General features: G+C 39.5%; 1 protein-coding gene and 1 long non-coding RNA gene across 3 annotated transcripts in view; one reads left to right on the forward strand and one right to left on the reverse strand.

The window, feature by feature from the left end:
- The window catches only part of ZFPM2 (zinc finger protein, FOG family member 2), a 493,438-nt gene extending 492,327 nt beyond the window's left edge, over window positions 1-1,111 (reverse strand). For both annotated transcript variants that reach the window (XM_066265837.1, XM_066265836.1), the window contains exon 1: window positions 838-1,111. In XM_066265837.1, the coding sequence (XP_066121934.1) occupies window positions 838-877 (40 nt within the window). In that variant the 5' untranslated portion in view covers window positions 878-1,111. The remainder of the gene's footprint in view (window positions 1-837) is intronic.
- An 847-nt stretch (window positions 1,112-1,958) lies between these two features.
- LOC136328483 (uncharacterized) overlaps window positions 1,959-21,399 on the forward strand; it is a 31,591-nt gene continuing 12,150 nt past the window's right edge. Inside the window, exon 1 of the long non-coding RNA XR_010730057.1 lies at window positions 1,959-2,308. This is a non-coding gene — a long non-coding RNA (uncharacterized lncRNA). The remainder of the gene's footprint in view (window positions 2,309-21,399) is intronic.

The raw sequence follows: 21,399 nt of genomic DNA on the forward strand, positions 1-21,399 counted from the left end.
CAGACGCCGAGGGGCTCTGGGGCTCCAGGTCACGCTCCGTCCTGCGCACCCGCGGCCTTGAACTCGCAGCTTAGGTGCCGGGAAGTGACTGGCGGCCCCTCCCAGCAAGGACTCAGCGCACCTCCTGGGCCATCTGCACACCGAATCCCCGCTCGGCCAAGGCAGACGGTCCCCGCGACCAACCCCGGACGGGCCCGGAGCCCAGGGGCGCGCCTTGCTCGTCGCCAGCCCGGCTCCCGCAGGGCGGAAGCGCACGGTCGCCCGCTGCAGAGGCGCGAACTTTTACACCTACTTTTTGTTTCGCTTCGGGTTTGGCGTGGCTCTGGCACCGCCCAGGCGCAGGAGCCCCGGACACTGATTTCCCACCGCCTGGAGACGGCCTCCTGGCCTCGAGGTCTCCACCAGCTTTTCGGAGAACTAAGTTCTCACCCTCGATGCTAAAAGTGGTCCCCAAGTGTAACGCCACGTCCATCGCAACAATGACAACAACCACAATAATAATAACAATGATCTGAATGAGCGGGGCTGCCCTGTGAGGCTCGGCGAGGAAGCCGCGGTGCCCAAGTGCGGACCGGGTCCGAATTATAGAGAAAGCCGGGAGCGCGGAGGCTGAGCGGAGAAGGCGTGGGATGTTCGTCGCAGCCTCTTTCTTGGTCGGCGCTCGGGCTGTCTGTCTGTCTGTCTGTGCCTGACTAGTCCCTCCAGCTGCTCAGGCAAAGTTTGACAAATCGGGGGCCCTGGGAGAGGATCGCCCCGAGTCTCCCTCCCTTTCCCGCCCCGCGCGCCCCCCTCCCCAGAAATAATCCCTCCAACTCCCAGCCCCGCGCACAAACTTACGTTTGATTTGCCGGGGTTTGCTCTGTTTTCGCCGGGACATCTCGGCGGCGGCCGCTGCTCCCGGGGCTCCCGCGGTGCCCGCGGTCCCGGCTGCCGCTCTCTCGGCTCCCGCCTCTCCCGCCGCCGCCGCCGCCGCTGGCCAGGCTCGGGCCGCCGCCGGCCGGACTCCAGGTGCTCCGGGCGCGCGGGATCCGGGAGCTGGGCTCCTCCGGGAGCCGCGGAGCCACGTTTGGAGATGAGCAGGCAAATGAGAAGACGGAGGGGGGGCCGAGAGAGTGTGACAGCGGGGAGGGGCGGGGGGCGGGGGAGCTCCGGGGGTGGGGGGAGAAGGGGAATTTACAAACGAATGGACGGGGAGAGAGGAGAGGGAAAGGGGGCACCCGGAAAGAAGGAAGAGAAGGAGGGAGGGAAAGGAGAGCGAGCCGAGGGGAGCGGGGACGGAAGGCGCGGGAGGAGGAGCGCGCTCGCTGTCCCCTCGCCCCGGCGTGCGGGGCAGATTCCCGAGCGCCGCCGCCGCCGCCGCCCCGGGCCGCGCAGCTCGCGCTCTGCCGCGGGAGGTGGCGAGGCGCGCGAGGGAGGGGCGCGCCGGGGTTGTGGGGAGGGGAGACTATTCCATCAGCGAAAGGAGGATTGGCTGCATCTAAAGCCAGTCCGGACGCAGACCAGGGCCCCAGCCTAGGTCGGGTGGGGTGCAGTGGAGCGCGGTGGGGGGTTGAGGGGTGAGAAGCGCGGGGAAGGCTTGGAAGGAGGCCACCTTCTGCAGTTGACACAGCGTCAGCTCTAGGCATCCGCCGGAGCACCCCTCCTGGCAACTTCTTCCAACAGCCCCCTTTGATGGACCCCCAACTCTCCTCTCACACGCCTCGCTTATTCGGCGGGGCACAAAGAAATCTCAGTCTCCATAAACTTTGTGCTCCCAGTTATGCCGCCCCCTCCCCTGGCCTCCACTCCCCCCCCCCCCCGCCCTTCCAGCTTCTTGGCAGAAAGGTTAGGCCACTGGCAAAACCCTCGGCGAGAGCCAGCTGATCACAAATGCCAACTGTGTGTCTTGGGGCCAGTTAAGTCCTCTCATCTGCCCAGGCTCTCGGGAGACCATTTCATTGCTCTCAAGGTTCCCTGGAGACCGCCATGGACACGGACCATCCCCCACTTGGCCCGCGCAGATGGGATGCTGCCTAGCGGCGTCCTTAAAGTGCTCTGTCTCACCTCGAGTTTCATGTCAGATTGTAAAAATTCCAAATTTGGAGACAGGCAGATATTTTTCTCACATCGAAAAGTGGGACCATGAACTAGGGGATTAGTCCTAGTTGGGAAATGAACCATTTCTCATCAGACACTAACTTTTTGAGGAAGTCTGTGGAAGTTCTGATGTCCCTCCCCAGCCCCATGACCTTTAATTCTTCTAGTTCTGCCACAGGGAAGCAGCCGGCGACTAATAAAAGATTTGATCTTGCCATAATTTCCTAAGCAGGTAAGACCCAATGACTATTTCATGGTTCTTTGGCGTTTAAAGTTTTGTTTAATTCTTACTCAATTTTTGTATGGGTAGTATGTTGGAAAGTGCAAGCCAAAAGAAGAACAAATTTTGAAATAATTTGCATAGTTATTATTTTGTCCAAGTTAAGCTGCATGAGGCTAGCTTAGTTTCTCAGAGTTTCATACACACTGAATATTAAATATATTCTCCTGGGTGGGCTGGAAGTAGCTTATAGCCAAGTGGCATTGTAACCGGCTGCTTTATGTAATCAGTATTTACTAATAAACTCCACTGCAGTTAACAGATATTGCTGACTTCCCCCAGGTTGTGAGAGCATCCATTCTGATCTGAAATTGTGCTCCCCTTTGTTTGGTTGACTAGCACTGGTGTGAGCCCCACCAAACTCTGAAAGGGTCTGAGGGTCAGGAGAGAGCCTGGGCTGATTGAGCATAATGCAGGCTGCGGGGTGTGTGCAGGAGGCACTGTAATCAGTGTCACTTATAACCTCATCAGGACATCTTCTGGAAAGTATACAGAGTTATCTTATGAAGGGTATGGCTGAGAGAATTTTAATACAAAGCTGAAGACCAATTGTGAATTATATTACATTATCATTAGTATTGTTACCATATGAGGTTGTAAGAATACATGGTTCTTTGCAGTGGAGAATACACTAAATTGACATAGTCCCTCCCCTGAAGAACCAACAAATTAAAGCTGTAACTACCAGGAAAAGCAGGGTTACTTGTGTTTGTGTTTTGGAATGAATAAGCAGACAGAGAACTACAGATTATTGTCTTCTTAATTTTCAATTCATTACAATTAAATTGGTGTGCTTAGAATTGATGCATTATATATTATGGCTTTTAAAGATCTTTTTACAGAAATGGCTGACTTTTTTATATCACCCAAAAGGAATGCCCATTGGAATTAAAATATCATAACAGTTAGTGTTTCTTTTGGCATTTGAAATGGTTAAATATGCAAAGCAAAAGAGAAACAAATAAACCTCAGCCAAATACTCACTTTAAAAACTAAAAGGAGCAAAAAGTCAGGGAATTGAAGGCAAGATTGATAAAATAGCCAGACTCCATTATTTGAAATAGATATAGTTTATCTAAATTTATAAATATATATGTTAATTATAGCCAAAATGAATGAATTAAACTAAAAGATACTATTATATTTTGTGTATTCTCATCATTTATAATGAGAATGTTAATGATATTTAAAGTTAATTTTTTCTTTTTTCTAGTTTAATTCACTAAGGTTATAAAAGAAAAAGACAGCAAAACCTATAAGCAATTATCTCTGTCCAAATGGTTATAGCAGCCCCAAACCACAGCTACATGACTATCAAACAATGATTATGAAAACCACAATTGAGGAAAGCATTAGGGAATGATATTGCAAAACCACAGCAACAAATGTGTCTGTGATATTGAAAACCACAATACCCTGTGTATCGCAAATTACTATTTAAGTATAAATGTGAAAATATATAAGGAACAGCACAAAATAATTTCTCATTTACTTAAAAATGAATTATTCATTTTCTAGGCTCACTGATTTCATCTCTACATAATGGTTCGTTTTGAAAGTTTCTGCTTTCGAAGACTAATCATTTAAAATCATATATATAAGTTACTTTAGAAACTTTTAATACTATTTTCGCAAATGCTAAAAAAAATTGATCTGAAACCAATTGGGAATAAAGAAACATCTATCTCTGCCTAGCTTTCTTTCATAAAGTTCTTTGGGAGTTAAAAGGGATTTGAGTTGAAACTGTTTATAGAAAGGAAGAAAAAAAAAAAGCTTGAAGTATTCTATTACAACCTCAATGAGAAGATAATTGTATATTCTTAGCTAGAAAACATACATCACAATAAAATGAGATGCCTGTACCAAAACGACTATAATATGTAAATCAAATGTTTATTTACAGTGAATAAAACAATATTATTTGCAAGTTTATAGGGTTGCCAGGTTTAGGAAATTAAAATTCAGAATGCCCAGTTAAACTTGAATTTCAAATAAACAACAATAAGTTTTTTGGATAAATGTATTTCATGCAATATTTGGTACATACTTATCCTAAAACATAATTTTTGATTATCTAAAATTCAAATTTAACTGGGCATCCTGATTTTATCTGATAAACCTACAAATTTAGCATTTTAACATTTCACACATTTATGGTTATTTATAATACTATTTATCAAAAAAGGCAGAGAAATCCTAAAGTGCTTCCTATCAACATAGGCATATTGAATTCTTGAACATATTATTGAGAGAAGGCAAAGTAGAAGGAATAAATTTCTACAAAGATTCTTTATTTGGCATAGTATAGAAATGTGCTCTCGGTGTAAATGCATTGTATTCATGTATGTCTTACTCTTGGATTTGTTTTTAAAATATGTTATGTGTTCTTTTCCCTTCAAGGGATGAGCAAATTGATAAAGACACCTCCAGGCCTCATCTTATTAGGCAGCAAGCTGCCTTCTTTATTATGGGAGTAAACAATATTCAAAAGCTTCAGAAAAACTTAATTTTTTTGCCCTTGTATCCTCACCAGAAATTGAATACAGTTTATCTGCCTTGATTTAAGATTGTGACACTGAATTGAACAAGAATGCACTATGAAAATAACGTTTAGTATTTATGTATCTTTATAATTTCAGCAGTTTAAAACTAAAAATCAACAAATTCATCTAAATGGCATTTCTACATTATAGCTATGAAAAGGACTATCTGTTTACTTGCAAGGGAGCCAAGGGCTTTGAAAATGTTCAGTTAATCTAGGTTGGAGGTTTGATTTAGGCTTCATGTAGACTGTGAATCCCTAGAAAGAAGTATGTGTGTACAAACATTTTTGCTAAGGACCAGGTCTATTAAATTCATGAGATTTTAAGAAATATCTATAGAAAATGTCTGTGAACCAATATGGATTAAGAATGACTATGCTCTTTATGTGTAGATTTTTATGATATACTGATAATCAAAGTGCGGATGATTTAAGTTTTTACTTTTTGCAATTCATCCTGTATAGCCAAATTACTGCTCTGACAGGAGAGAGTCATTGGATAAACTCAAGTACCACCTCCCTCCCAAAAGTTCTTTGTTGTTAAGTCTGTATAATACATAACACACCTCCAAGTATAAAATAAATATTGAAGGAATAACACCCCAAATTTTAGTAGACATGTGTTGATTTTGCCTGCTTAACTCCTCTCCTGGTAATATTGCTGTATTATCTTTTGAAGCACTATTCATCCTCACTTACTGTTTGGTCATGTAAATCAAGTGTAGCCTTTCTCAATTCCTGACCAACAGAATATTCCAGATATTTGTTCCTAGTGATGGACCCAGTGCCCCAAACTGTTTCTATAAAAATCAATGCCGGAACTTTTTCCTAAAACCACATAGAAAAAGGTGCTGTTTTTCTTCTGGAGTTGCTACACAGAGAGAATGCAAGCCTATTGACTGCTGTTCACCATCTTCTGGGGAAAAGCTGTTAAGAGTGATACTAGCATAGAGGACTAATTTCATCTTATCTTGTCTCAGGATTTGAGTTTGGGGAAATCCAAAGGAAGACACCCATCAACATTCTAATATTACTTTGTTTTGGATCCATCAACATTATCTCTGTGTTTACATCTTGGTCATTTCTGTTACATTTTTTTCTTCATCCATTTGACCAGGCTAACCCCTATGTATCTTTATAGTCTTGGCATTAATGTGATATTTTACAGAAAGACACCACTGGCCTCCTAAATCTGAGGAAGAGACCTCTTCTCAATTGCTTTCACAACACCTTTTTTGGTTGTTGTTGTCTGCATAGTACTACGTGCTGCACTACAGTACATTGTCAATTTAAGTCCATAAACCCAGTCCTCACCAAGCCCTTACCTGTGCCAATATACCCAACTAGATAGTAAGGTTTGTGAAGGCAAGAAACATGTCTGTCTTTTTCAGAATTACATCCCCAGTGCTGAACACTTAGTAGATCCGAACGTAAATTGAAAGGAAAGTTTCAGCATTATTCTCTTATTTCAGGACTTCTAACACTCCTAAATCTCATCCACATAGTCACAGGCATAGGGGATGACAGTCATGCTTGTACAACATGACTCTATACTCCTGATGGTAAATACTTGGATTGAGAGGTGTACCTGACCCAAATAGGAATCTAGAGTTAGTATCAAGAGTTTCATCCTTACATGAGCTGGTCTCATGAATTAAGAAGTAAAACTTCTTGAATAATGGCATGCTTATCACTTTGTGAACAGAGTAACAGTGATAGTTTGTCAGAAGAGAGAAAAATAAATAAAACAAATGTCTTGAGATAAGTCGAGATGGGAACATGAAATGGCTTCCCACATCCTGTTCCAGCTCCCTCGTGGGCTGCAGCAGCTCTTCCACCCTCAACAGCACTGAGAGACTGGTGTCTCCTTAAATAAATCCCTCCTCACCTTTCTTTTTAAAACTCCATTTGGCCTAGATTAGCATTAGTTAATTCCTGTTACATTCAAGCCAAAAGACTTAAAGTCAAATAAAAACTAGAGCTATGACTTTGGTTTGCATGACTGTATATTTTGAATATTTAGAAATATCAGTTTAACTGAAGTTTGTACTTTCCTCCAAAAAAGTTATATAAAAACACTGTGTTAGTCTTGGTTTTTCTGAAAAACAGAACCAGTGGTGTGTGTGTGTGTGTGTGTGTGTGTGTAGAGAGAGAGAGAGAGACAGAGAGGTAGGATGGGATATTGAATATTGATTATAGGGAACTGACTCACATATAAAGCCTGAGAAGTCTCTACGCTTCAGTTGACAGACTGCAGGCTCAGGAGGGCCCATGCTACAGTTCTAGTCTGAATCTGAAGGCCTGAGAATTAGGAGAGCTGAAGATATAAGTTCTAGTCTGAGTGGAAGTCTGAAGGCCAGAGAAGACCTATGTCCCAGTTGAAAGACAGCCATGCAGAAAGAGAAAATTCTCCCTCGTTCTGTCTTTTTGTTCTAGTCTGGACATCAATGGATTGGACGAGATTCACCCGCATTGGGAAGAACAGTCGGCTTTACTCAGTCTATTAATTTAAATGTTTATTTCATCCAAAAACATCCTCTCAGACACAACCAGAATGTTTGACCAAACACCTATGCCAGTCAAGTTGACACATAAAATGAACCATCATTAGCACTTTTGACAATTTTTTTTCCTGAGCAACCCTGAAACGGTCAAGTACTCTTATGAATTCTAAGTGGGTAAATCTATAACTTTAACAAAGATAAGTAAGGATGTTATCAATTACTGATTTTGGAAATTCATTTCAAGCAAAGATAACTCTTAGGAAAAACAGCATTTTCAAAAGCAGAGGTCCTCAAGGACATGATGATTCATGGACACGTACATCTAACTCTCCTGATGACAGTATTCTGGCCCCAGATGTTGGATTTTACTTTCAACTTTACTTTGTCACATTTGAATAACCATCTAACAGATTACCTTGCACATAAATTTTATGAATGTCGCTATAATTTGCATGAATAATGCTTATACTTCAGTGGTAAATTTTATTTTTCAACCTATAACTTTTGGCATTAATTCCTAAATGCAAAAGAAGAAATCTAACAGCTTTTTGAGAACACTTGCTATGTGTATAGATTTAATCAAATCACTTATCTTTGCTTTTATCTACTGGCCAAAATGTATTAAAACATGCATTAGTAGTAAATTTAGGGTGAACTGAGGATCTAGAATTATGAATAGCCATGCTAGGGCATACTGATAAGAGAATCATCCAAAAGAAGCTGAAAAATGATAATTATATCACTTTAAAATGTATCTTGTAATAAAAATTTAACTACATGGCTAAAACAATTTTTAATTTTATGAAACAGATGGATGTACATAGATTTAAAGTTCAAATAGATTTTCAAAGCTTATAATGAAAATTAGCAGTTTCTTATCCCACTTAGCATCCCAAAGACAATTTCTGCTCCCAGAGGTATAATCATTGTCAAATCAAATCTTTTTAGTTGATTCTCCTGATGTTCACCTCATGTTTCTAAATCACATGCATTACTACTTTCAAACATTATTAATTTAGTTGTTATTGACTATCTACTAAAAATATGAAGGTGTAATAGCTTTAAACACCCCAAACATACACTTAATTTAAATTTTTGGTTAAGTCAAAAGTTTATATTTTTATTAACAATTAATTGATATAGGGTATGACAATAATGTTTTCTTTGGATCTGCTTGTTTTTCCTGAAGTTGATAATTACTTTGTCATTTTCTCAGTTTTCTATGAACTGTTACGATTTTGTCCCTGAATCTTTTGCTGATGTAATACAATACAGTCAAGTACATCATTACATCAGTCCATTCAAAGACTCACAGTAGGTCTACTGGAGAATCTAGTTAGGTTGTCGTTCTTCTCCGCAAGCTGACGTCTGTCCTCCATCCTTCTGCTCTGCTCCAGACTATTGTTTTCTGCGCCTAAAATTTCCTTTTCAGCATCATCCTAAGAATTCCCCTAATTTTGTCCTGTGTTAGATTCTTGGTTTCCTACAGACTGTGTATTTCTCTTTCGTGTTTTACTATTCCCTTCTGTTGTTTCTCTTCTCTTTTTTCATTCTCTTTTTCTTTCTTGTTTTTGTTGTTTTGGAGTAAAATTTCATGTCGCTTCCTGAGTGTGTGTGTGTGTGTGTGTGTGTGTGTGTGTGTGTGTGTGTATATATATATGAATTTTTTTTTTACATTTGGCCTAATTTAAAGTCTGTTTATTCTCCTCTTCTATGTGATACATAGTTTGAGAGGGTGCAGAATTCTAGAGTGCGAATGATTTTCCCTGAAATTCTTTTCCATTTTATTGTGATATAATTTACATCTAAAATTATGTAAGTTGAAGAAGGACAACATGAGGAGTTGATATATTTTGCAAAATGATTACCACCACTGGGTTAGTTAACACCTTTATCACCTGACATATATTATAATTATCTTTTATGTATATTTGTGTGGTGAGAACATTTAAAATTCATTCTGTTTGTAACTTCTATGTATATAATATAGTAGTCCTTTTTTATCTGCAGGGATACTTTCCAGATACGAAATGGATGTGGTAAACTGCAGATAGTGTCAAACCCTATATATACTATATATACTATATCTCCATACCTGTGATGAAATTTAACTTATAAATAGATTAGTCACAGTAAGAGATTGACAAGTAATAAAATAGAACAATTATAAAATGAGGGTTACTTGAACATAGGCACTGTGATATCTCCCCAGTTGATCTGATAACAGGGACTGCTAAGTGATTTTGCTGTGCAGAAGCTTTAAAAAAAATTTTTGTGTGTGTCATCCTCATCTTTATTTAGCACAGGGCCTGCCACATAGCAGGTGTTTAATAAATCTTAGTTAACCGACGAACACGCATCCCCAGTGCAGAGGGTTGTGGGATAAAGGGCTGGGGTGAGAACATGGAGAAGGACATTCTATGTAGAACTCGGCCCCACATAATTGAGGGGCTGGAGGACCAGCAGAGGGTATCCATGAGTCAGGGTCTCAGGAGCACAGGGAGGCCTCAGTCTCGTAGCTCTGAACGGGCACTGACCTGGAATTCCACTCTCATGAAAGCTCCAGCAGGGCATGAGGAATGCTGGGTGCTGTGTTCACTGTGCTATCCCTCATGCCCAGGACCATGCTTGGCCTAAAGAAGATAGTTACTAAACATAACCAGCTTACTGAATGCTCTGGACTTTGTGGCGTGCAGACTGAAACAGAACTCTGTTCTCTCTCAAATGTTCTCCAACCACCCTGCTTTCAGCCACCATTCTTCTCTGTCAATGAAATCTTGTAGGTCCTATAGCCTTTCTAATCACTCAGCTCTCAGTTTTCAGATAGTGACGTCCAGTCCAAAGCCCAATCTCTTGTCCCATCTAAGCTCCAGGCCTGCCTGGCTGGGCCTGTCACACATCCTAGGCAAACCTGTGGTGGGAAGGGTGAGGCCTGCCCCTTCCCCTGACCACCCTGTCCTTCAGCTCTGCATCCCTGCTCACTGCGTCCACTCTGGACCTTCTCGGGGGGCAGAGCCAGGAGAGAAAAGGGGTCAGGAAGGTCTCCCTTTCCCACACTTTCCCAGTGTGTTTATAATCTGGCCTGGCCCTCTAAGCTCCCGGCTGGGTTCTTTCCTCTCAGCAGGGTCAGCCCCTCCTCCCTGGCTGACCTGCCACAGGGCCAAGGGCCTTGGCCGGCAACTGACTCATGTGCTCTCTGGGTTCTCCGGCAAAAAATTCTGCAGCATCCCCCGCCCTGATCTTGTGAATGGAAACTCTTCTTCATGGAACCGGTGAGGGAAACTACACAAAGCTGGTGACTCAAACTGTACCAGGTGACTCGTGCCAAAAAGCTCAGTAAGTCCAGAGTGCCCTTTGCAAGGACCAGTCGGTCGTTGGTGTCACTGCTGTGTTCATTTGCATCCGCACAGGCCTGACCACTGTCTCCTTCCTTTCGATGACCTTGTCCCTCATTTGTTGGGGAAGTTTCTGTCCCCATTTCCACTTCATTCAGGAGGTGCTCCCAGTTCTACAGCCTTACTCCTACTTGGCCCAGTGTGGGCAGGTGACGAAAGGTCTGGCAGACCTAGCGGCTCTGTCCCCGATGCGTGGGTCCTGGCCAGCCTTCTGTGCTCAGTGCCTCCTGGCCCTGTGACAAGGCAAGCACTAGATAGATGAGGATGACTGGTCATCCTGACCTGGCTGCAATTTGCTCTGCATCCGTGACAGATACAGCAGGATGGGGATTGTCGCCCAGAAGCAATTGCACCTGGAGTCTGAAGGTTAGATCCAGGCGATGTGGTTTCCTAAGGGCAGTTTTATTGAAACTGTGGAAGGTGATGGTACTGGAGTTACAGTATGACAAGGTTGAGAGCGTGAGGAAAACTAGGGAAAGCTACCCAGAGAACATCCTCTAGACCAGACTGATATCCCTGGACTGTTCTGTGGAAGGGAGTTCTCTGGGTATGTCACAGGAAATACAAACTTTACCTAAATGAAGTGTCAGAATGCTCTTTTCTCCAAACCTCAAATCCAGCTTTTGTGGGTGATGTCACCATGGCCACAGTGATTGCTCAAAGGTGGTCAGGTGACCTAAACTAGGCCAATCAGAACCTTTCCTGGGAAAACATATTAAGGGAACAATCCTGTCATTCCCCAGGATTGTCACACATGGATGACGATAACCTTCTGACAGGTGTGAGGTGATATACATTGTGGTTTTAATTTGCACTTTTCTGATGATTAGTGATGCTGCATGTCTTTTCATATGTCCATTGGCCATGTATATGAATTCTTTGGAGAAGTGTTTATTTAGGTCCTTTGCCAATTTTTAAATTAGATTTCTTCTTTTTTTTGGTGTCGAGTTGTATAAGTTCTTTATAAATTTTGGATATTAACCCCTTATCAGATATTTCATTTGCAAATATGTTCTTCCATTCAGTGGATTGTCTTTTCATTTTGTTGTTTACTTTGCTGTGCAAAATATTTTTAGTTTGATGTAATACCATTTATTTATTTTTCTTTAGTTTTGCCTGAGGTCATATATCAGAAAAAAAATATTAATACAAGAAATGTCTGAGATTTAATTGTTTATGTTTTCTTCTAGGATTTTTATGATTTTGAGTCTAATATTTAAATCTTTAATCCATTCTGACTTCATTCTTGTGTATGGGGTAAGAAGGTGGTGTAGTTTCATTTCTTCACACATATCTGTCTGTCCAGTTTCCCCAACAACATTTATTGAATAGTTTGTATGTTTCTGCCTCCTTTGTCAAATATGAAATGACTTACAGGCATAGGTTTATTTCTGGGCTCTTATATGTGAGAATTAATTTATGAGATCTAGAGTCTTTTCAGTTCATCTACGTGTTTGTTCTCATGTGAGTACCACACTTTTAACTACTATAGCTTTGTAATATAGTTTGAAATCAGGAAATATAATGCTTTTAGCTTTGTTCTTTCTCAGAATTGCTTTGGCTCTGTGAATCTTTCTGGTTCCATATAAATTTTAGAATTTTTCTATTTCTATAAAAATCATCATTGGAATTTTCATAAGGCACACATTGAATCTTTAAATGATTTTGAATAGTATGGTTATTTTAAAAATATTAATTCCTTCAAATCATAAACAGGATAGATTTACATTTATTTGTTTTTTTTTTCAATCTCTTTCATCAATATCAGATAACAGTCAATGTACAGATAGTTATTTCACTTCCTTGGATAAATTTATTTCTAAGTATTTTATTAGTTTTGATGCTATTGTAAATGGAATTTTTTCTTATTTTTTTCAGACAGTTTATGGTTAGTGTATAGAAACACAACTTATTTTTTGTACATTGATTTTGCATACTGCTGCTTTACTAAATCCATTTATTAATTCCAACAGTTTTTGGTGGAGCCTTTAGGACTTTCTAAATATAAAATTTTTGTAATTTGCAAACAAACAATTTGACTTCTTCCTTTTCACTTTTACTTACTTTTCTTGCCTAATTTTTTCTGTTAGGATTTTCAATACTAAGTCAAATAGGAGTAATGAGAATGGGTATATTTTTCCTGTTCCTGGTCTTAGAGGAAAAACTTTCAGACTTTAGTGGGTATGATGCTAGCTCTGGGCTTATCATATATGGCTTTTATTATGTTGAAACATGTTAATTCTATATTTAATTTTTTATTATTATTTAGAAAATTCAATTAAACAGGATGACATTGATCAATAGAGTACATTGGTTTCAGGTAAACATTTCTATAGAATTTGAACTGTTGATTATATTGTATACTCATCACCCAAAGTCAAATCCTTTTCTGTCACCTTATATTTGTCCCTCTTTACACCCTTCCCCTACCCCTCCTACCTCACATCATCCTCTCACATCCCACTCCTCCTAGTAACCACTTTACTTTTATCTATGTTCATGCATCTCAGTTTTATACCCCACCTATGTGTGAAATCATATATTGTTGTGTTTCTATCATGAAAATGTTGAATTTTGTCACATGCTTTTTCTGCAATATAATCATAATATTTTTGTTTTTAATTCTATTAATGTGGTATATTACATTTATTATTTTGTGTATGTTGAACCATCCTTGAAATATAGGGATAAATCACACTGAATCATAGTGTATGCTTCTTTTAATGTGTTTTAATTTTGTTTGCTAATTAATTGTTGAGAATTTTTTGTGTCTCTATTATCAGGGATATTGGTCTACAGTTTTTTTACAGTGTCTTTACATGGCTTTGTAAAGTGAGTTTAGAAGTGTCATCTTCTCTTCAATTTTTTGGAACAGTTCAGGAAGAACTAGCATTAGTTATTTAAATGTTGTGTAGACTTTACCAGTGAAACCATCTGATTCAGGTCTTTTCATTGAAGGTTTTTGATTACTTCACTGTTCTAATTAGTAACTGCTCTGTTCATATTTTCAATTTCTTCATTATTCAATCTTGGTAGGTTTTATGTTTCTAAGAATGTATCCATTTGTTTTACATCATCATTTATTGATGTATAATTGTTCACAGTATGATTTTTTTGTTCACTCTTATGATCTTTTGTATTTCAGTGGTGTTGGTTATATCTTTCTTTTATTTCTAGTTTTGTTTATTTGAGTCTTCTTTGTTTCTTAGTCAAGCTGAAATTTTGTCAATTTTGTTTATCTTTTAAAAAATCAACTCCTAAATTTATTGATTTACTATTCTCTATTTTGTTGATATATTTTCTTGTCATTATTTCCTTTCTTCTGCTAACTTTGGGCTTAGTTTTTCATTCTTTTTCTAGTTTTTTGAGGTATGAAGTGAGGTCTTTTGAGATTTTTCTTATTGTTTAATGTAGGAGCTTATTTACCCACTCTTATCACTATTTTTGCTGCATCATGAATTGAATTTTGATGTGTTGGGTTCCCATTTTAAGCTGTTTCAAGATGGTTTTTGATCTTCCTTTACCCATTGGTTTTTCAATAATGTACTGTTTAATTTCCACATCATTGTGAATTTTCTGGTTTTCCTACTATTGCTTTCTAGTTTCATTCCATTGTGGTCAAAAAAGATATGTAGTATGGTTCCAGTCTTCTTATATCTGCTAAGATTTGTTTTGTGACTTAATGTATGATCCATTCCAGAGAATGTTTTGTATATACACTTGAGAAGAATGTATACTCTGCAGATGTTGGAAGTAATGTTTTCTATATGATTGTTAGGTACATTTCATCTGAAATATTTTCAAGTTCAACATTTACTTACTGATATTTCTGTCTGGATAATCTATTTGTTGTTGAAAGTGGAGTACTGATGTCCTTTGTCATTCTATCATTATTGATTGTTGTCTATTTTTGATATAAGATCTGTTAGTATTTGCTCAATATACTTAGGTTCTCCTATGTTGAATATATATTTATATTTATAATTTTTATATCCTTTTGATAAATAGACCCATTTATTATTATATGATGACCTTCTTTGTCTCTTGTTACAGTTTTTGACTTAAAGTCTATTTTGTCTTATATAACTACTCCTGCACTCTTTTTTTTATATAAATAAATTTTTATTTTAATGGGGTGACATAAATAAATCAGGGTACATATATTCAAAGAAAACATTTCCAGGTTATCTTGTCATTTAGTTCTGTTGCATACCCATCACCCAAAGAGAGATCATCCTCCATCACCCTCTATCCAGTTTTCTTTGTACTCCTCCCCTCCCCCTCTCCCTCCTTCCCTCGCCCCACCCCCTGTAACCACCACACTCCTGTCCATGTCTCTTAGTCTCGTTTTTATGCCCCACCAATGTATGGAATCCTGCAGTTCTTGTTTTTTCTGATTCACTTATTTCACTCCACATAATGTTATCAAGATTCCACCATTCTGCTGTAAGTGATCCGATGTCATCATTTCTTCTAGCTGAATAGTATACTATGGTGTATATGTGCCCCATCTTCTTTATCCAGTCTTCTATTTTTTTACAGTGATTAAAAGCCTTTAAGCAAACTCTTGGCCATTACAGCAAGAATCCATAAAAGGGTAGTGTCCTTAACATGTTCACCAAGTCCAAGTTGGCCTCATTACCATGCCAAATCCCTGAAAAATGCAACCCAACCACAGTTCAGTCTGTTAGGAGCTGTCACAGGGAGGAGTCCAGGAGAAGTCCACATCCAGGAAAAGTCCGCATGGTACTGGAGTTGTCACCATTTTATACTTTGCAGCTCATGTCCAAGTCCCAATGACCGCTGCTTCTAGCTGGTAATGATTCAGGTAGACTGGAAAAGCCATTTGCAGTATGCGTGGATATGGAGTTTCTGTTCTCCTCTGCCTGGAGAGATGAGACCAGGTTGCTTTTCCCTGGAGCTCTGAGACTGTGGCATGGTAAAGAGAACCTTGGGATACACTAAGCTGGGTGGCAAAGGTAGATTCATAATAGAAGTTGGCAAAACGGGGAAAGAGAGCTCTAAATTAGGAGTAGGTCCCAGCCTGAAATATGAGTGGGGCATTGAGGTAGGAGGGATAAAGGAAACACTATATATTAAGCAAAGCAGCAGAAAATAGGACTATCAACACCCACAACGGAGATCTTTGAGGGAAGAATAAAAAACCTGACTATTTAGGCAAAACATAGTTAAGTGGCCCTTGTGCAAATGAGATCAGTTTACCTGCTTGGAAGAAATACCCTAGGCTCGTCCACAGTGTTGTAGATGAGGCTGATGACCCTGGGCACCTTCAGCCTTCAGTGGCAAACCCCAGCTTTCTGGGCAAGGTTAGGTCATAGGTGGCTGGAGCAGGGCTGGAAGAGACTGAACCCTCCCTTAGAGGAGCGAGGGGAAAGCCTACCTTCCAGTGTCCCTGTTTCCTCACAGCAGAGGCTTGTAAGCCTGGCAGGCTTTAGCTCAATGACCTTCCTTTCCAATATTGAAGCAGGATCCAGATGGCATCCTATGAGACCCCTTTGGGGCGTTGGAGCCTTTAAGGGTGTATCCTAAAAGTTGGTAGTTCCCCTGATCTCTATTGGGCTTTTTCTGCCTCTAGGTATCTTAAAAGCCATGCTCAGAAGATCTCGCTGAGGGGTTTGAGGATCCCCATCCACCTATATAAATCCTTTCCATATATCTGGAGCTATTTGGAAAAAGACAAAGCAGTGTTATTAGCTGGATCTAATAAAGAAGGTAGTAGTTTGCAGGTGAAAAAGATTTGATGGCTCCTGTTCATCAGCATTCAAAAGAAATGTAAATTTTTTTTAAGTAAAAAGTATGATATGGTAGACCCATAGGAGTTCCAGGATATGACTACCCCCTTTAAAATTTTTTTTTAATTGACCTTAAAATGTATGCTGAATACACTTTAATAATACCTTAACTTTAAAGATTGTAAGCATGACAAAATACAGTGAATGCTTTTGCTCCATATGCAGGAGCATTTTCAGTTTAGCCAGTTTAGGAAATCCATTAATAGAACAATGCATACAATGAGCTATAACATGCTTAGCAGCCTCTCCTGTTCTGACAGAGGTTACTATAGATCCGGAATATGTATCCACTGTAATGTGGACATACGACTGTTTGCCAAATGAAGGTATATGAGTAACATCCATCTGCCAAAGTTGTCCTGGTAGGGGTCCTTGAGCGTTAACTCTAAATGAAAGGGCAGTATAGGACCCCCTGGATAGGATTTCCCAATCTGCCATGCTACTTCCCAAGAAAGTTGAAACTGTTTACACCGGGCTACAGCGTTCTGAAGATAAATAGTATGAGACTGACTTGCTCGGTCTGTCATGGTTGCTCTATATAATTTTCTTTTGGTTAGCTTGATCAACAAGGGCATTCCAAGGTCCTGGCCGGTTGGCTCAATGGTAGAGCCTTGGCCTGGTGTGCAGGATTCCTGGGTTCGATTCCCAGTCCGAGCACACAGAAGAAGCGTCCATCTATTTCTCCACCCCTCCCCCTCTCCTTCCTCTCTGTCTCTCTCTTCCCTTCCCACAGCCAAGGCTCCACCAGAGCAAAGCCACCCCAGGCACTAAGGATGGCCCCATGGCCTCTGCCTCAGGTGCTAGAATGGCTCTGGTTGCAACAGAGCAACACCCCAGATGGGCAGAGCATTTCCCCCTGGTAGGCATGCCAGGTGGATCCCGGTCAGGCGCATGCAGGAGTCTGTCTGAGTGCCTCCCCATTTCCATCTTCAGAAAAATACAAAAAATAAATAAATAAAAGAAAAAATACAACAATAAAAAAAATAAAAGAGGAAAAAAAAAGGGCATTCCCTTGCGCTAAAGCTCCAGGGAGCATGAAGTGAGCTTGAGTATGTCCTATGAAACATGGAGCTCTATGTTGACATATAAGTCTTTGAAGAAGGAGGAACTGCTGAAATAGTTCATCAGCATTTGTCCCTAAAACAGCAGTCTTTATAGTGGAAACACCATAAGTAAATATTTGCTGTCTGTCTATACATTAAAGGGGGAATATGGCAAGTGCTGAAAAGCCATGATCTTTGTGCCCCTTCCCTCCCCCAACCCTCTCCCTCTCCTCCCCCCACCCTGTAACCCCAAAACTGTTGTCCATGTCTCTGAGTCTCATCTTTATGTCCCACCTATGTATGGAATCCTATAGTTCTTAGTTTTTTCTGATTTAGTTCTTTTGCTCAGTATAATGTTATCAAGGCCCATCCATGTTGTTGTAAAAGATCCTATGTCATCATTTCTTATGGCTGAGTAGTATTCCATAGTATATATATATATACCAAAGCTTTTTAATCCACTCGTCCTCTGATGGGCACTTGGGCTGTTTCCAGATCTTTGCTATTGTGAACAAAGCTGCCATAAACATGGGGGTGCATTTCTTCTTTTCAAACAGTGCTATGGTGTTCTTGGGGTATATTCCTAACAGTGGTATAGCTGGGTCAAAAGGCAGTTCAATTTTTATTTTCTTGAGGAATCTCCATACTGTTCTCTACAGTGGCTGCACCAGTCTGCATTCCCACCAGCAGTGCAGGAGGGTTCCCTTTTCTCCACATCCTTGCCAGCACTTATTCTGTGTTGTTTTATTGATGAGCGCCCTTCTGACTGCTGTGAGATGATATCTCATTGTGGGTTTAATTTGCATTTCTCTAATCATTAGTGAAGTTGAACATTTTTTCATATGCCTATTGGCCATCTGTGTGTCCTCTTTGGAGAAGTGTCTATTCATTTCTTTTGCCCATTTTTGGATTGGATTGTTTGTCTTCCTGGTATTAAGTTTAAAAGTTCTTTATAAATTTTGGTTATTAACCCCTTATCAGACGCAATGTCAAATATATTCTCCCATTGTGTAGTTTGTCTTTTTATTCTGTTCTTATTGTCTTTAGCTGTGAAGAACCTTTTTTTTTTTTAGTTTGATAAAGTCCCATTTGTTTATCCTGTCTTTTATTTCACTTGACTGTGGAGACAAATCAGCAAATGTATTGCTGCAAGAGATGTCAGAGAGCTTACTGCCTAAGTTTTCTTCTAAGATGCTTATGGTTTCACGGCTTACATTTAAGTCTTTTATCCATTTTGAGTTTATTTTTGTGAGTGTTGTAAGTTGGTGGTCTAGTTTCATTTTTTTTCAAGTAGCTGTCCAATTTTCCCAACACCATTTGTTGAAGAGGCTGTCTTTACTCCATTGTATTTCCTTACCTCCTTTGTCAAATATCAGTTGTCCATAGAGCCGTGGGTTTATTTCTGGGTTCTCTGTTCTGTTCCATTGATCTATGTGCCTGTTCTTATGTCAGAACCATGCTGTTTTGAGTACAATGGCCTTATAATATAACTTGATATCCAGAAGTGTGATACCACCCACTTTATTCTTCCTTTTCAAGATTGCTGAGGATATTCGTGTTCTCTTTTGGTTCCATATAAATTTTTGGAATATGTGTTCTATATCTTTGAAGTAAGTCATTGGTATTTTAATCGTTATTGCATTGAATTTATAAATTGCTTTGGGTAATATAGACATTTTAATGATGTTTATTCTTCCTAACCATGAGCACGGTATATGCCTCCACTTATTTTTATCTTCCCTGATTTCTTTTATCAATGTTTTATAATTTTCCAAGTACAAGTCTTTAATCTCCTTGGTTAGATTTATTCCTAGGTACTTTATTTTTTTGGTTGCAATGGTAAAGGGGATTGATTCCTTGATTTCTCTTTCTGACAGTTCATTATTAGTGTATAAAAATGCCTCTGATTTCTGACTATTGATTTTATATCCTGCCACCTTGCCGAATTCATTTATCAGGTCCAGTAGCTTTTTGACTGAGATTTTAGGGTTTTCTATATACAATATCATGTCATCTGCAAATAATGATAGTTTTACTTCTTCTTTTTCAATTTGGATGCCTTTTATTTCTTTTTCTTGTCTGATTGCTGTGGCTAGGACTTCCAGGACTATGTTAAATAAGAGTGGTGAAAGGGGGCACCCCTGCCTTGTTCCTGATCTTAAGGGGATTGCTTTTAATTTTTGCCCATTGAGTATGATGTTGGCTGTGGGTTTGTCATAGATGGCCTTTATCATGTTGAGGTATGTTCCCTGTATTCCCACTTTGCTGAGAGTTTTGATCATGAATGGGTGCTGGACTTTATCAAATGCTTTTTCTGCATCTATTATAATTATCATGTGGTTTTTCTCCTTTCTTTTGTTTATGTGATGAATCACACTGATTGATTTGCGAATATTGTACCATCCTTGCCTCCCCAGAATAAATCCCACTTGATCATGGTGTATGATTTTTTTCATATATTGCTGGATCCGGTTTGCTAATATTTTGTTGAGGATTTTTGCATCTAAGTTCATCAGGGATATTGGCCTATAATTTTCTTTTTTTGTGTTGTCTTTGCCTGGTTTTGGAATCAGAATTATGCTCGCCTCATAAAAGGAGTTTGGAAGTCTTCCTTCCTCTTCAATTTTTTGAAATAGCTTGAGAAGGATAGGAGTTAGTTCTTTGAATATTTGGTAGAATTCACTTGTGAAGCCATCAGGCCCAGGACTTTTCTTTTTGGGGAGTTTTTTGATAGCTGTTTCAGTCTCATTTGTTGTAATTGGTCTGTTTAGGTTTTCTGATTCTTCCAGATTGATTTTTGGAAGATTATATAATTCAAGGAATTTGTCCATTTCATCTAGGTTGTCTAGTTTTTTGGCATACAGTTCTTCATAGTATTTTCTTACAATATTTTGTATTTCTGTTGTGTCAGTTGTTATTTCTCCACTCTCTAATTTTATTTATTTGAGTCCTCTTTCTTTTTTTCTTGGTGAGTCTCATTAAAGTTTCATCTCTCTTGTTTACCTTTTCAGAGAACCAGCTCCTGGTTTCATTGATCCTCTGTATTGTTTCTTTAGCCTCTATGTCATTTATTTCTGCTCTGATCTTTATTATTTCCTTCCTTCTACTAGCTCTGGGCTTTACTTGCTGTTCTTTTTCTAGTTCTTTTAGATGCAGGGTTAAATTGTTTATTTGAGCTTTTTCTAGCTTCTTGAGGTATGCCTGTAATGCTATAAACTTCCCTCTCAGGACTGCTTTTGCTGTGTCCCATAAATTTTGAGTTGATGTATGCTCATTATCGTTTGTTTCTAGGAATTTTTAAATTTCTTCTTTGGTCTAAATGTGAACCCATTCGTTATTTAATAACATGCTATTTAGTTTCCAAGTGTTTGAATGTTTTTCAATTTTTCTATTGTGGTTGATTTCTAGTTTAATGCCATTGTGATCAGAGAAAGTGCTCGATATGATTTCAATCTTCTTAAATTTGTTGAGACTGCTTTTGTGCCCTAACATGTGGTCTATTCTAGAGAATGTACCATGAGCACTTGAAAAGAATGTATATTCTGCTGTTTTAGGGTGAAAGGTTCTGAAGATATCTATTAAATCGAGTTGATCTAATATGTCCTTTAAGTCTGCTGTTTCTTTGTTAAATTTCTTTCTTGAGGATCCATCTAATGATGTTAATGGGGTATTGAAATCCACTACTATTATAGTATTGCTGTTGATCTCGCCCTTTAAGTCCATCAAAGTCTGCTTTATATATTTAG

This window comes from Saccopteryx bilineata, chromosome 3 (assembly GCF_036850765.1).
Source record: "Saccopteryx bilineata isolate mSacBil1 chromosome 3, mSacBil1_pri_phased_curated, whole genome shotgun sequence".
NCBI classification, from domain to species: domain Eukaryota; kingdom Metazoa; phylum Chordata; class Mammalia; order Chiroptera; family Emballonuridae; genus Saccopteryx; species Saccopteryx bilineata.